We start from the raw sequence: 14,120 nt of genomic DNA, 5'->3' as shown, positions 1-14,120 counted from the left end.
ATCCGATCCTTATTGTTTTGGAACATTTGTTAGGTTTTGTACAAGTTCAATTAGGCCATCCTAAAATTTACAAGGAACTACTGTAGTTTTCCTTTCCATGTAAATGTCTTGACGATTGTCAGCTTCAGACTTGACACAGGGCTGCACTCTGCAGTCCCAGACCAGACAGGAAGATGATTTGTCAATCATAGGCTCGTAGCTAGTAGGAGTACATGCTGAATTGAAAACTCAGAATGTTTTAAATGCGCTGCAGTTTAGTAAATTCGTTTGTTCGAAGGACACGTGTCTATAAGTCCACTATAATGAATTGCGGACATACGAAATGAGCATTTTAATTTCGCAAGAAGTTTGTCAAGTAAATGTCCTGGTTTATCAAATAAAAACATAATCGTGATCTAATGACACGTGGTCGATTTAATACTTGCAATCTAGACCTCACAACGAAAGATACTATTGTCAACTTAAAATATCAATTTGTTAGAGTAAATCGCAATTGAGTATTTGTTAGGTAAATCGCAATTGAGTATTTGTTAGAGTAAATCGCAATTGATCCGCATCATCACGGATTCACGGAATCAGATAGTACACCAACTTTTGATAACTACTTATTGTTAAAAGTTGATAACAATTAGATGATATCAAAATATTTTTCATGACAAATTTATTACTATTATTTGCATATGTTAATTCTTAATAATTTTACGTATATTAGTAATCAAATTTTTTAAAATTTGACTACAAGCATTTCTAAATTTTCGTTTCGAGAACGGAGCTAGTTTTAAAAGTATACTAAAAAGGGTAGGATTTTGCTTGAACTAGCAGGAGATATATATTTTTTTCTGGTCTGTCCAGTGAAACATGACTGCCAATTTGATTCTGAGTGCGAGATCTGGATATGGCCAGCACCGGTCTTGTCCTCTACCTGTGGCCGCTGACATGACATCACACCAAGGACTGACCTTTGAAGCTCATGGAACACCCTTTCTTTTCACTAGGCCCTCCTGCCCTTCACTCCTCCCTTTTACATCTTTGATAGCTGTCCTTCCTCCCCTAAGTCTAGAGGTATGGTGCTCCTCATGGCTCCTTCTTCAATTCACTCCTGCATGAAGTTTTTGCTTTCAGTTTCCTGTTCCAATCATGTGGAGATTCCCTATGTATTTTTTTCCCTTTCTTTTAACTCGGGCTCTAGTCCTGCTTGGTTTTTGCTCTTCTTGATTTCTGTGGAACCCTAGGTGGATGGCCATGTTACATGCTTTACTGCAAATCTTGAATGCTCCCTAGCTGTTCGCAATAAAAAGGATTGCTATACTCGAGTGCCTGCCCATTGTGTACAGTCGTCATCTCTATCCGCCGTTCCCCCGATTTGGGGCTTATCTTGAATACGGTGGGACGCCTTTCAGTTGTGTTGTGGGTTCCATCGATCGCCTTGCTCTTCCAATAAGCGCCGTTTCAAGTTTACCACATTGGACCTGAGTACTTGTTACGATGAGTAATCAAATCGGACTATCTGAATTTCCCTGTGCTTTGTAGTCCTACAGACCTACAGACGCTTAGTCGTCTTTTCTAATTATCTCAGTTCATCTAGCCTTTCAAGCAGAATATAGCAGTATAGTTTTTTGTTTTTCCAGAGGTGAAGCTTTTTATGGATTGGCCATGAGATCTGCGTCTTCGAGGAAGAAAAGTTAGATATATGAGATGTCTGAAAACTTTAGTAGCTACATGAATTCAGCTAGGTCAGAGTTAGCTACTAAAGTTAGAGAAGAGATTAATCTGAATCATCCGACTCAGCTTCAAATTAGAGAAGAGTCTAGAAAAAGCAGTCGCTACGAGTGCAGATATTCTTCAGCTAAAAATCCTCTCGTTCTTGTCGACACTTGAATGAAGAAAAAAAATGTGTGGAATCTTGTGTTTCCAGTACCAGCATTGCCCAGCGAGCTTTACCCATCTGATTGTTTATGTGACTTTTAATTAGCACATGCCCTTGTTAAGGATGTACATATGTGATATAGTAATGGTATCCATCAATATATTTTTAGATAATGGGAGAAAAGTCCCAGCCTTTTGTATAGTGTGATGCATATATCCATAGTTTATTATTACATCATTCTAGCTCATATATGAATGTTGAATGCAAACATAAAAGATCGTATGAATGTAAATCATCAATCACGTAGTTTAGTACTAAACCGTTACCTATTTTTAACGAAGAACTCTATGGCTACCACTTCCAATACTTGTCACACTATGCTTATGTTTTCTCTCTCGTTTTGCTGCATCAACTTCTAGAATCTCAGCTAATAAGTACATCTGAAAAGTGCATACATAAAAGAGGTTATTGTTTTCTTATCAAAACAATATCATTACGGCATAGATAAATTGCAAAAAAAAAAAGCATCCCAACCAAGATTTCTTTCTTTTTTCTCGCTCCTAAGTCATCTAGCCAACCACCCAAATATAAAGTGTACCTCTAGGCTTGTTAACGTCTAGAGCTATTCTGACTATCTGTCATAATAAATTAGCAAAGTAACACTTAAAAAATAGATGTTGAATATTTTCATTACGGTTGAAAAACTGCATTTGAGCTACCATTTTAGCTTCTTTTAGCCAAGTTCTCTTTATCAAAATTACTTATTTTTCTAAATACCACAAGAAGATCTTTATCTTGAGCGAGAGCTTAAATCTCCAGAGTCATTTATTTGGGAACGTGATGGGCTTATTAATCATCAGTATGAACGTGTCTGAAGAATGGAGTGTGATGAAGAACGGAACAAATCGGGTTCTATTTCAATTGAGATGTGTAGGTCCGGGACTTGATTTGAACAGTGATTTCAGCGTCATTTTACTTTGCTCCTTTCCTCTTTATTGCCCACTGCTGATCACAGATTGAGAGTAGAAATCCACTTTGCCGCCTTTTGTTGTCTGAGCTTCTTTGCGTTTAGCCTGAGTCCTGACAAAGTTACGAGAGTTACCATAGTTATTTTCGCAGTTAAAATTCTACTCTCAAAAATGCAGAATTAGAATCCACTGAGACCAGATGTCGATCAATTGTCAGTATATATTTTTACACCTGTAGCTAAAATTTTCATTTGCAGCTAGAATCCAGTGTCTTCATTGAAACCTTCTATTCCTATAAACTTCGAGCCAGCTTTATTACCTAAATGGATGGAAGAAATCAAGTGTGTATTTGCTAGTTCTGTAATATGATGCTTCTTGTTGCGGTGTTCCACATACGTTTGCTACTTTACTGATGTATTGAATTTTTATTTTTAGAGAGATTCAGGTATTTCAGCTAACAAATATGTCTTAGTATTTCTTTGAAGGGTTGTGAGGGTGTTAGTACCTCTGGAAAGTTTTAGCTCCTTGAGTCTAGGCTACCAGTCATATCACAAAATCAGAAGCAGAATGTTTGCATTCTGAACCAAAACTAGTAGTTTGGCCTCACTAGTTTGGTTGTCTTAATCTTCTTCCTATTGCCGCCTTTTTGCAACCATTGAATGTCCTTTTAACAATTGCATCTATCAGAAATGGAGAATAATCTACCAGTCAACATTCGGGAGTATCAAGAACTCGCCAAGAAAGCACTACCAAAGATGCACTAGTCCTTAACTGGAATGTTCGGGGCTCAACTGCGAGGCCCGCCGGCATGTTGTTCGCACGCTAGTCGTAGATCACAACGCTTTGATCGTATGATTGCAAGAAACGAAGCTCAATGTCCTTACTCCCTTTCTAATCAATGAAATGTGTGGACCTACGGTCTTGGGGTATTCCTTTTTGCCTGCCACTGAGGCTAGAGATGGTGTGGTTGTTGTCTGTTGGCATCCGCTCTCATTAATGTCTGTCAATGTACTGCAGTTCTCTGTCACGGTTCATATTTCATCTGAGGAGGACGGTTCCTTCTACCTGACGGCTGTTTACGGCCCGAATGATGAGAATTTAAAGGATGTTTTCCTTGCCGAGTTGACTGCGGTCTGTGCATCACTGTCGAGCCCTTGGTTGATCATTGGTAATTTCAACATGATAGCGGACAAGAAAAACGCGAACATAAACAGGTAATCCATCGCGAGGTTCCGTCGATTCATCACTAACTAGGAGCTGATAGACCTACACCTGTTCGGTAGGCAGTATACTTGATCTAACCAGAGAGCCCACCCCACGCTTGTGCGGCTCGATCATGCCCTGGTCTCTCTAGAATGGGATGCGTCCTTTCCCGATTGCTTCCTGCAAGCCCTATCTTCTTATTACTCTGACCACTTCCCCCTTTTGCTTTCTACTGTGATACATTCATAGAGGCGTCATTGCTTCCACTTTGAGGCTTTCTAGGCCAATATGCATGGGTTCCATCAGGCTGTCGCGAGAGGGATGGGTGTTGAAACCTAAGGAGCAAACTAACCCCCCCCCCCCCCTCATCAGGCTGCACATCTTGCTTCACCGCACCGCCAGGGGGCTCCAACGGTGGCACAACATGAGCATTGGCAATATTAAGGAGCAACTGCTTGTCGCTCATGAGGTCATTAGCCGCTTCGAGGCAGCCCATGAGGGCAGGAATCTCACGCCTTCTGAGTCGGCCCTTCGCAAGCACCTAAAGGTCATCTGCTTAGGACTGGCCTCCTTGGAGGGCACAATCGCGCATAGTCGGTCCAGAGTGACGTAGTTGCCAGATGGTGACGTCGACACGAGGTTGTTTCACTCGTTTGCAAAATTCCGAGCGCATAAGAACTCAATCAACTCTCTTTCCACGCCAGATGGCCCGGTTTCTTCCCACGTAGCTATGGAGGAAACGTTGTTCAAGCACTTTAGTTCCATCCTTGGAACCCCTTCCACTAGGGATTTCTCTATTGATCTCCGCGCTGTCGGCATCTCGCCTCTTGACCTGCAGGAGCTGGACATACCGTTATGTGAGAAAGAACTTTGGGATGTCGTTAAGCGCCTACCTCTTAATAAAGCCCCAGGGCCCGATGGATTCATGGCGGAATTCTATCGAGCCGCTTGGCCTATCATTAGTAAGGATGTCGCCCATGCCTTATGCACTTTCAGTATTGGGGACCGGAGGGGGCTCAACCATTTGAACTGTGCTCTCATCCTTCTACTACCAAAGAAGGAGGTGTCATCCTTGGTGTCTGAATACTGGTCGATCTGCCTCATCCATAGCATTGGCAAGTTGATTACCAAGGCAATGACAATCCGATTGGCACCACGACTCACCTCACTCATCTCAAGAAGCCAAAGCGTGTTCATTGTTGGTCGTTCTATCCACGACAATTCAAGCTTGTGCACTCCACGACAAGATTTCTCAAGAAGGCTAAACGGCCAAAGATTTTGTTTAAGTTGGATATTTCAAAGGCGTTCGAAACCTGTGAGTTGACCTTTCCTCTTGGAGGTTCTATGGGCTTGGGGTTTTGGCCACCGGTGGTGCAACTAGATTGAGGCTATCCTGGGCTCCTCCTCAACCCGGATCCTACTTAATTTAATTCCAGGACCACCTCTCACCCATTCCATGGGGCTGCGACAAGAGGATTCCCTCTCCTCCTTGTTTGTGGTGGTCATGGACATCTTTGCTCGCCTTCTTGCATTGGCTGGGGAGGAGAGTGTCACAGACTCCACTAGGCATGGTTCCATTTTGCACCATTGCTTCATCTACGTTAACGACGCTGTTCTTTTTATGTCTCCAACCACTCAGAACATTTAAGCACACCTTCACATTCTTTGTTTCTTTGGGACGGCGTCCGGGCTCTGCACCAATTTGGACAAGTGTGTTGTCGTTCCCATCAGCTGCTCTGGGGAACACATTGGCATCATCAACGACAATCTTCCTTGCAGGTCATCTTCCTTCCCTATCCAATACTTGGGAGTACCTCTCACGGTCGGCAGGCTCCATAGAGATCAGCTACACCCGCTGATTGACAAGGTGGACGCCAAGCTACCTACTTGGTAGGAGAAGATTATCTCCAAACCAGAACGAGCGACATTGGTGAAGTTGGTCTTGTCCTCTACTCCCTTGCACAAACTAATCTCCATAGCGGTGCCCCTGGGTAATCAAGGATGTCGACAAGATCGGGAAGGCCTTTCTTTGGACGGATGATAGGGCAACGATAGGGGAATGCAATGCCCTTTCCTGGGTATGGAGATCATGGGCTCCATCGAAGGTGAAATTCTTCGGTTGGCTAGGGTTACATGGAAGGCTATGGACAGGGCGGCGTAGGAAACAACACGGACTTCAAAACGATGACTCCTGCACGTACTGCACACAACTACCAGAAACCACCGATCATTTGCTCTTTCATTGTACCTTTGCGAAGGAGATCTGGTGGCGTATGTTGGGTATACATGCTCCTACAACGGCGACTACTCTTCTCGATTGGTGGGTTGCGCTTAGGCGGCGTGTGGCAAAAGAGCATCGGAAGGTGCTCAACTCCCTTGCCCTCCTTAGCTGCTGGAGGTTATGGCTGTCGCACAACGGCATTATTTTCAACAACCATCGAATCTCCTCTGACATCCTAATATCTCTCATCTGGGAAGATATCAATTGATGGTGCAAAGCCGGGGCAAGACACTTATCCATCCTCATGGACCGGCTACGTAACTTTGGCTCAATTACCTAGTTTAGTGAACTTTGGACTACCTAGTTGTTTCCTCTTGTCCTAGTAATCACCGTTGATGTGGTGCCCTACTAGGGGTGTCGTATATAACTATGTATTTGTTTCTCCTTTTTAATATAAAGATACATAGCTCTCTTGCGTATTCACGAGGAAAAAAAAGATGCACTATGATTATATCAAGGGGGAGCGGAGGATGAGTACACACTGAGGCAGAATATTGCAGCATATGGAATAATTCTGTACTGTTCACCTCTTCCATACGTATCTAAACTTCAGTAAGAAGTAAGACCTGATTTCTTGGTGTGGATTCCACAGGTTACGACCACGAGTTCTTGTAGATGTCAGCAAGATAGACATGTCAACAAGCTTATTAGGGTACGATATTCCCTTGCCCATAATTGTCGCTCCAACAGGGGCACACAAGTTAGCAAATCCAGAAGGTATAAAACTCGAGTCATCTAATTTGTAAATAGTAAAAATTGTTATATGACAACTGGTGATATCACCACAACTCTTGGTTAAATGCTCATTTCAGGGGAGGTGTCTACAGCAAGAGCTGCAATAGCATGTAACACCATAATGGTAATTACTGTTTCTTTTTTTTATTTAGGATCATCTGATGGTGTACTCATCTTTTATGTCTTCTGTGGATTGTTACACATGTTCATATATTTCATATTTTCATACAGGTGCTTTCCTTCGCAACCAGCTGCAGAATTGAGGAGGTTGCTTCAGTTGCGATGCCATTCGCTTTTATCAGTTATATGTATGATGCCTTAACATTGAGCTCCTTCTAATAAATTCCTTTTCTGTAGTTATCTGATGTTTGAAAATTTTCTATTGTGTACCTTAGGTGACCAAGACAAGAGATGTTTCAGCAACATTGATACGGCGGGCTGAGAGTTGTAAATTCAAGGCAATTGTTTTGACAGTTGACACGCCTGTGGTCAGTAGGCGTGAAGCTGATATCAGAAACAAGTATACAGCGCTGGTTATATTATTGGTTTCTTTTTAAATAGTTAATCAAAATGTTATTTTAGAAACCATAATATCCCTTTGTCACCCTCTGGTTCTGAAGGTTAAACTTTGATAGGCTACTGCTTTCCCATGCTGTATCTTAGATTCTCAAGACATTTATGCAGGACATCTTTTGACAGCTTGAACACTACAACGGTGCAAACCTACCCCCTTTTAATTTGTGTAACTGAACTAATTGTTCATACAGGATGATTGTTCCAGCTGGCGAACCTTGAAGGTTTAATGTCATTTGATGATAACCTTGACACTGTGAGTGAAACTGTTGCCTTGATTTGTAATATATTGCCCTGCCTAGAACTGCAGAAATTTGTTCAAAAACCATAACTCCTTTTCCTTTCTGAAAGACTGAACCATCAGCTACTCGCATCTTGAACATCAGGAAGGCGGCTCTAAGCTGGAACGATTCGCAAGCCATCCACGGGATCCATCGTTGTCATGGAAGGTACATACACAGCACTACTGGCACCCTTGCCATAAATTTCTTGAATCTTGAATCTCATAGCATGTGCTCCGGCATCCACAGTACTCGATCAGCATAAGGAACAGTCATGGCCTTCATGGGGAAACAAGGACGATTCTGCATCAGGCAATCGTGGAGTAATATAACATGCTGGTATAGAAATGGTGATCTACCGTCCCTGCCCCGAGGACACTGACCTTGAATTGCATGCGTCAGTGCTTACGATGAGCAAGAGGCCCCACTGCATAACATGCTGGATGATTGTGTGATCGGGCCAATCCAATGCAGTAATAACTGTGTGACTGAATTCTGCAATGCAGGACGTGGAGTGGCTCAAGTCCATAACGAGCCTGCATAACATGCTAGATGATTGTGTGATCGGGCCAATGCAATGCAGTAATAACTGTGTGTGACTGAATTCTGCGATGCAGGACGTGGAGTAGCTCAAGTCCATAACGAGCCTGCCGATCCTGCTCAAGGGCATCGTCACCGCCGAGGACGGTAATGGCTGCCACCATAATATCATTGTTGAATTGTATTGTTTGGAGTACTAGAAATGGTCAGTGAACTCTTGACTCCGCGACGCGTTGATTGGACAGCCAGGAAGGCCGGGGCGTCCGGCGTCATCGTGTCCAACCACGGCGGACGGCAGTTGGACTACGCGCCGGCCACCATCTCCGCACTCGAAGAGGTAACGTGACCGACCGCCCGCCGGCACGCGGGAGGGCCATGTGAGGCATGCTGTCAGCTGGAGGGCGTGTTGTTATTGCGACGCGCGGGTGTCAGTTGCCCCCATGGCTGAAAATGACAAGGGCCGGCGGCGCGGTGGTTAAGGCGGTGGCGTGGGCCGTCCCGGTGCTGGTGGACGGCGGGGTCCGCCGGGGCACCGACGTGTTCAAGGCGCTGGCGCTCGGCGCAAAGGCGGTCATGGTAAACGCTCCTAGCAAACAACAATTAATGGAGTGTTTGAGAAAGGAAAACCGTGGAAGAAAAATTCCACGGCGTTGCGTTGCTCGCGTTGCGTTTGCAGGTGGGGAGACCGGTGTTCTACGGGCTGGCGGCGAGAGGGGAGGAGGCCGGGGCGAGGCACGTGATCGAGATGCTGAACGCGGAGCTGGAGCTGGCCATGGTGCTCTGTGGCCGCCGGAGCGTCGCGGAGGTCACCAGGGGACACGTCCAGACCGAGGGCGACCGGATCAGGGCCATGCTGTGACCCGGCGACGATCCAGGCTCCCAGAACCACGCCGGGTCGTGCACTCAGGGTTGCGATGTGAGCGCATGTGACATTGATCGATCGCTCGAGAAATAAGCCACAGTACACGTGTGGAACCATCCGTGAAAGTTGTAGTAGGCCCGCGCAAAAGTACGTGTGCATGCTTCGTTCTTGCAGGGCCGGCCGCTTCGGGGACTAGGCCGGAGCACGGCGTTGGGCCGCCGCCTCCGGCGTGCAGGACTGGTGGGTCACGCGCCGCGATTGCGCCGGTGCACGCAGCACGCCTGGCGCTGACGCCTCCCCACTGAAATTGTTCGGCGCCGGCGTTGCTTACTTGATTGGACATCCCGTGCCGGGACAACAAAGATTTACATGCTGGATGCCTGATCGCGAAGGCCCAAACTGTGAATGAAGGAAAAGCCCATACGGTGGATCTTGTTGAATGGATGATACCTGCTACCAATATTTGTTTTTGAAATACCCCAAAAGCAATGCCAAAATCCAACCGAAGTTTTCCAGAATTAAGATTTCGGTGAGCCTGTTACTCAAATCACGGGAACCAAACAATGTCTCGCATACAAGAGAACATCGTGAAGCAAGTTAAGGATACTACCAAGCCATCCATGAGGTAACAACCGTGGGGCTACTTTTCTACTCCCAGTTAGGAGTGGGTGCCGCTACGGGGGCAGCGCCTTGTTCCCATCCAGGGGCTGCAGCAGGAGGGGCAGCAGCTGCATCCCAAACACCATCAGCTGGAGGAGCTGCAATTCAGAAGAACGATATAAGTTGTAAGCATTCAAACTACAGCCAAACAGATAACTATATCAAAATCCATGGACAAAAAAGGAGGCCAGAGCCAGAATGGGGCAAAAACATTTACAGAGCATCATTTCCCATTGGACCGGTACATGTATACCATTTTAAGTGACTTGCTGAAATAAGAATTTGAGCAACCATGAAACATAACATCAACATGCAAATGAGGCCGAACGTTACTAGTTGAGTAAGCAAAGATTCCATGTTGAGTAAAAGCTTCAACAGTTACCCATATAAACATATAGGCCAGAGGGCAACTTCAGATAAGATACTCCATAACAAAAAAACCAGAAGCTTCAGCTCGTCTCAGCTTCACGCTTAAACCCAACAACAAGCCACCTCTAGGCACATATAAGGAAGAATAGAGCGTTCAAGCACTCATCATCAATCAAGAAAAAAGATTGTATCCTGGACATACTAAGCATATTATTATAGTATATTATTATACTAATAAGAAAAAAGATTGCAGGCGTAGATTTAAATTCAATTATAGTATATTATTATATTATTATGAAAGAAGAGAAACTGGACCTGGAGTAGCAGTCCAGTCGGCCCCAGTTGGTGCTGGAACGACAGCAGGTGGAGCTGCAGCATCACCAGCCCCCCATTCACCACCCCAGTTGTCAGCCGCTGGGGCAGTATATTCTGCAACTGCGCCATAGTCAGGAGCAACCAGAGCCTCTTCTTCCTCCTGCTCCTTTGCTTCCTCTGGGTCTCTGTAAAAGAAGAGATCAACCTGCAAAACAAAAACAACTGGCAGGATTAGATGATGAAGAAAAGCAATGTGTTATTTCGACAAGACAAACTTTGGCAGAAACAATATTAGTTGGGATTATGTAAGTTTACCATGACATCCCACTTGTGTCCTGGGAGAATTGTACCACGCATCTGGAGGACCATCCTGGCAAGCAGCCAGAAAAGACAGCCAATGCTCTGCTTCCCCTTGTTGTTGGCAGGAATGCCAATATCGACATAGCGCATAGGAGAGTCTGTGTCGCAGAAGGCAATGGTGGGAATGTTTCCAAGTGCAGACTCCTTAATGGGCTGTAAAATGTTCAGTAAGCAGGTTGAAGAGTGCCCTCAGTTGATAAACTGAATTACATACGCTAGTTTAACAGATCAAAGTTTACTTGATGATCAGTCCTGGGGTCGGTCAGGATAAGAAGGCGTGGCTCACTGAACGAGGTTTGCAACTGGTTGGTGAATGTACCAGGAGTGTGCCTGCCGGCAATGGCATGAGCACCAGTGTACTGCGCAAACTTGAGGACAGCCCTCTGGCCGTAGGGCCTAGCAGACTGCACGATGATGTCCTGGGGGTTCTCAATTGCAACAATGACCCTTGCGGCCAACTGGAGCTTCTCCCAGGTTTTGCCAAGGTTAATAATGTAAATACCTGAAGGGTAGTATAAAAAGGCCACCTTGTTAACTTGCAGTTCATCATGGTTAAATGACAAATGGAATTGCTCACTCAAAAGGTAATCGTGTTGGCACTAAGCTACAAGTACGTTATTCACTCGATTCCAACATGCCCAGTGACAACCATGACTAATAGGAATGTAATGTTGTACAATGTCCGTGAATTGAACTCACGGCTTACAATTATGAGATCACATTATAAAGAAAATCGTCTTTCATGTTCTTGCTGAACCTTACATATCGATATCATATTCCACTAGCCCTCTAAATCCTCATCACGCTAGGTCTTAACACCTATCACACTGGGTACAATCTGAAATACGTAATCTCAATGAAAGTCTACTGAAGGAGTACTTTTCTATGGTTTCATGTTCGGAGGATTCAACAAGACACGTCTACCACCTGCAAAATTACCAACCTACGTGGCTCCGCACTTAGAACATGTTAACAATTCTCGGCTCAACTCTATGCATAGAGTCTGCGCATAACAAGATCTAAATAGAGGACATCACGAATGGATCTACTGTATCTAAGACTCTAATACGATGAACACTAGGTGTTAGGGTTTGGGCGGTCTCAAGGGGATGAGACTGATACCGTCAGTGCGGCGCCTGTAGACGTATCGCTCCATCTGGAAATCGCAGTTCTTGGTGCCGAGGTGGACGTCGGCGGCGAGCATCATTTGGATGTCCTGCTCCCGCTGGGAAAGCGCGCGAGCGCCGCCACCTGCCGCTGCCGCCGCCATTGTCGCTGCCGGAGTTTAGGGTTTCGAGCGCGAGCGCCGTGCGCGAGAGAGCCGGAAGAGGAAGAGGCTGGCAGGCGGCACGGTACGGGAGGTGGCGGCGCGAGAGGTCGCGACGGGGCTGGGGGATGCGCGAATTTATACGGGCCGGCACGTTTGGGATAAAAACCCTAGCTCGGGATCTTCTGCGGTTTTGCCATTCACGCATTTGTGTAGGCTTTTTTTTTTTTTTGCTATTAAGCCATGTAAAATTCACTGAGTAAAAAATAAATTCGACAATGTCGCAATACGAGACCAAAAAACTTTCATAATAATATGAAAATTAATTATATCTTAAAAACATAACTAATTACCATATGAAATGCATCTAAAAATTGGAGTTATATCATATACATCTATTTTTAGTAAAACAAAGTCCGAATATGAGCATTTTTTATTTTTGGATTTTTTTGCTTCTGTATTTTCAATACTTATCTATAACTCACTTCAATGTGTAGCAAAAATAGATAAAGCAATTGACAAAAATCCATCTGTTCATCTGCTCTTAAATACAGCTATGTAAACATCTTTGTGAAAAATAATAAGCGGATTAGAATGGATCCGTGAGCAATTTAAGAAAAAAATTAAGGAATTTTAGATCGAATGTTCAACAAAATTTGTGAAAAGAATTGAAATAATTCAAAGATAATATCAGATCTAGCTACTTCGTATTTTCAATAAAAATGAGAATATTTTGTAGACCGGCTGCAGTTGCCAACTCGAACAAACGTTGGAGGGGGTCAATGGCGATGATAAAAAGGAAAAGTGAGAGTGGGTCTCCTTGCCGCATGCCCCGTCGATGACTAAACAGTTGTCCCGATGACCCATTAAAAAGAACACACGAGGATGTTGTACTGAACAGAATTGACATCCACTCTCGCCAACTAGATCCAAACCTCGTGATTGAAGGAGCTCCAACAGGAAAGGCCAAGAGACCATATCAAATGCATTTGAAATGTCTAGCTTAAGCAGCAGCAAAGGCTTGTGTTTGCCTAGTGCTAAATTTTGGACATAGAGTAAATTTTCCGGGATGCACCTCTTTTGGATGAAACTACTTTGAGCTAAGGAGACAAGCTTGTACAAATGTGGAGCTAGGCAGAGAGATAGCACCTTTGAAATGAGCTTTGCAAAGCTGCTGATGATGCTGATGAGACTGATGGGGCGATAATCCCCCACCCGAGAGACGTCATTTTTCTTTGGAAGTAGAGAGATAAAAGCTCCATTGATCCGATCAAAATGACGGCTATGCATACTATAAAAAGGATGGACTGCCATCAAAATGACGGTTATGTTCCAACAACTACGATAGAAACAGGCGATATGACCCTCTGGGCCGAGAGCTTTGTCCGGAGAGGAAGTCTTAATGGCCGCCCATATTTCGTCTTCGGAGAAAGATGAGTCCAGTGAGGAAAGATCAGGAAAGGCGAGTTCCTTTGGTACCTGTACATCTTTGAAATTCATGACTAGTTGAGGAGTGTTTCCATCACCTGTCATATTAGCCCTTTTGCCATAACCTTATTGAGTTTTTCCCTATGGTAAAATTAGCTCCATATCACGAAAACCCGCTTTGGCATAGTACCACGCAAATGCCATGCAACAGTTTTTTAACCTGTGAGAGTTATTTTTCTCCTCTTACTGAAAAATGAATATTGTTCGTTTCAGATGACCTCTTCTTTGAGATGGCAACATAATACCTGCCTAATGCAAGAGATCGGTACTTCACATTGCATCAATGGTATGGATGTAACGAAAATTGTTTATTAGATTATAATTATAATTTTGATGATTAATGATTATATA

At 44.3% G+C, this 14,120-nt stretch overlaps 3 protein-coding genes and 1 pseudogene across 3 annotated transcripts; 3 read left to right on the top strand and 1 right to left on the bottom strand.

Moving 5' to 3' along the window:
• The first annotated feature begins 875 nt into the window (after nt 1-875).
• Nucleotides 876-7,574, top strand: LOC133890450 (uncharacterized). Its single transcript, XM_062330826.1, has 6 exons — nt 876-1,062; nt 3,853-4,049; nt 6,912-7,036; nt 7,132-7,178; nt 7,286-7,362; nt 7,450-7,574. Exons 1-6 carry the CDS (start codon nt 937-939, stop codon nt 7,451-7,453), a joined length of 576 nt encoding a protein of 191 aa, XP_062186810.1. The 5' UTR covers nt 876-936; the 3' UTR covers nt 7,454-7,574.
• A 36-nt stretch (nt 7,575-7,610) lies between these two features.
• On the top strand, nt 7,611-9,428 carry LOC133890451 (peroxisomal (S)-2-hydroxy-acid oxidase GLO4-like; annotated as a pseudogene).
• LOC133890381 (peroxisomal (S)-2-hydroxy-acid oxidase GLO4-like) lies at nt 8,833-9,307 on the top strand. The gene is made up of 2 exons (XM_062330772.1): nt 8,833-9,024; nt 9,125-9,307. The coding sequence occupies exons 1-2, from the start codon at nt 8,833-8,835 to the stop codon at nt 9,305-9,307; spliced, it is 375 nt and encodes a 124-aa protein (XP_062186756.1).
• Nucleotides 9,429-9,799: 371 nt separating the features above from the next.
• Nucleotides 9,800-12,407, bottom strand: LOC133890449 (small ribosomal subunit protein uS2-like). Its single transcript, XM_062330824.1, has 5 exons — nt 12,137-12,407; nt 11,254-11,516; nt 10,970-11,167; nt 10,655-10,859; nt 9,800-10,068 (listed from the first exon to the last, which is right to left on the bottom strand). Exons 1-5 carry the CDS (start codon nt 12,282-12,284, stop codon nt 9,959-9,961), a joined length of 924 nt encoding a protein of 307 aa, XP_062186808.1. The 5' UTR covers nt 12,285-12,407; the 3' UTR covers nt 9,800-9,958.
• Between the last annotated feature and the right edge of the window lie 1,713 nt (nt 12,408-14,120).

The sequence above is a fragment of the Phragmites australis genome, chromosome 14 (genome assembly GCF_958298935.1).
Source record: "Phragmites australis chromosome 14, lpPhrAust1.1, whole genome shotgun sequence".
In the NCBI taxonomy this organism is placed as follows: domain Eukaryota; kingdom Viridiplantae; phylum Streptophyta; class Magnoliopsida; order Poales; family Poaceae; genus Phragmites; species Phragmites australis.
This window is presented reverse-complemented; position numbering and strand designations above follow the sequence as displayed.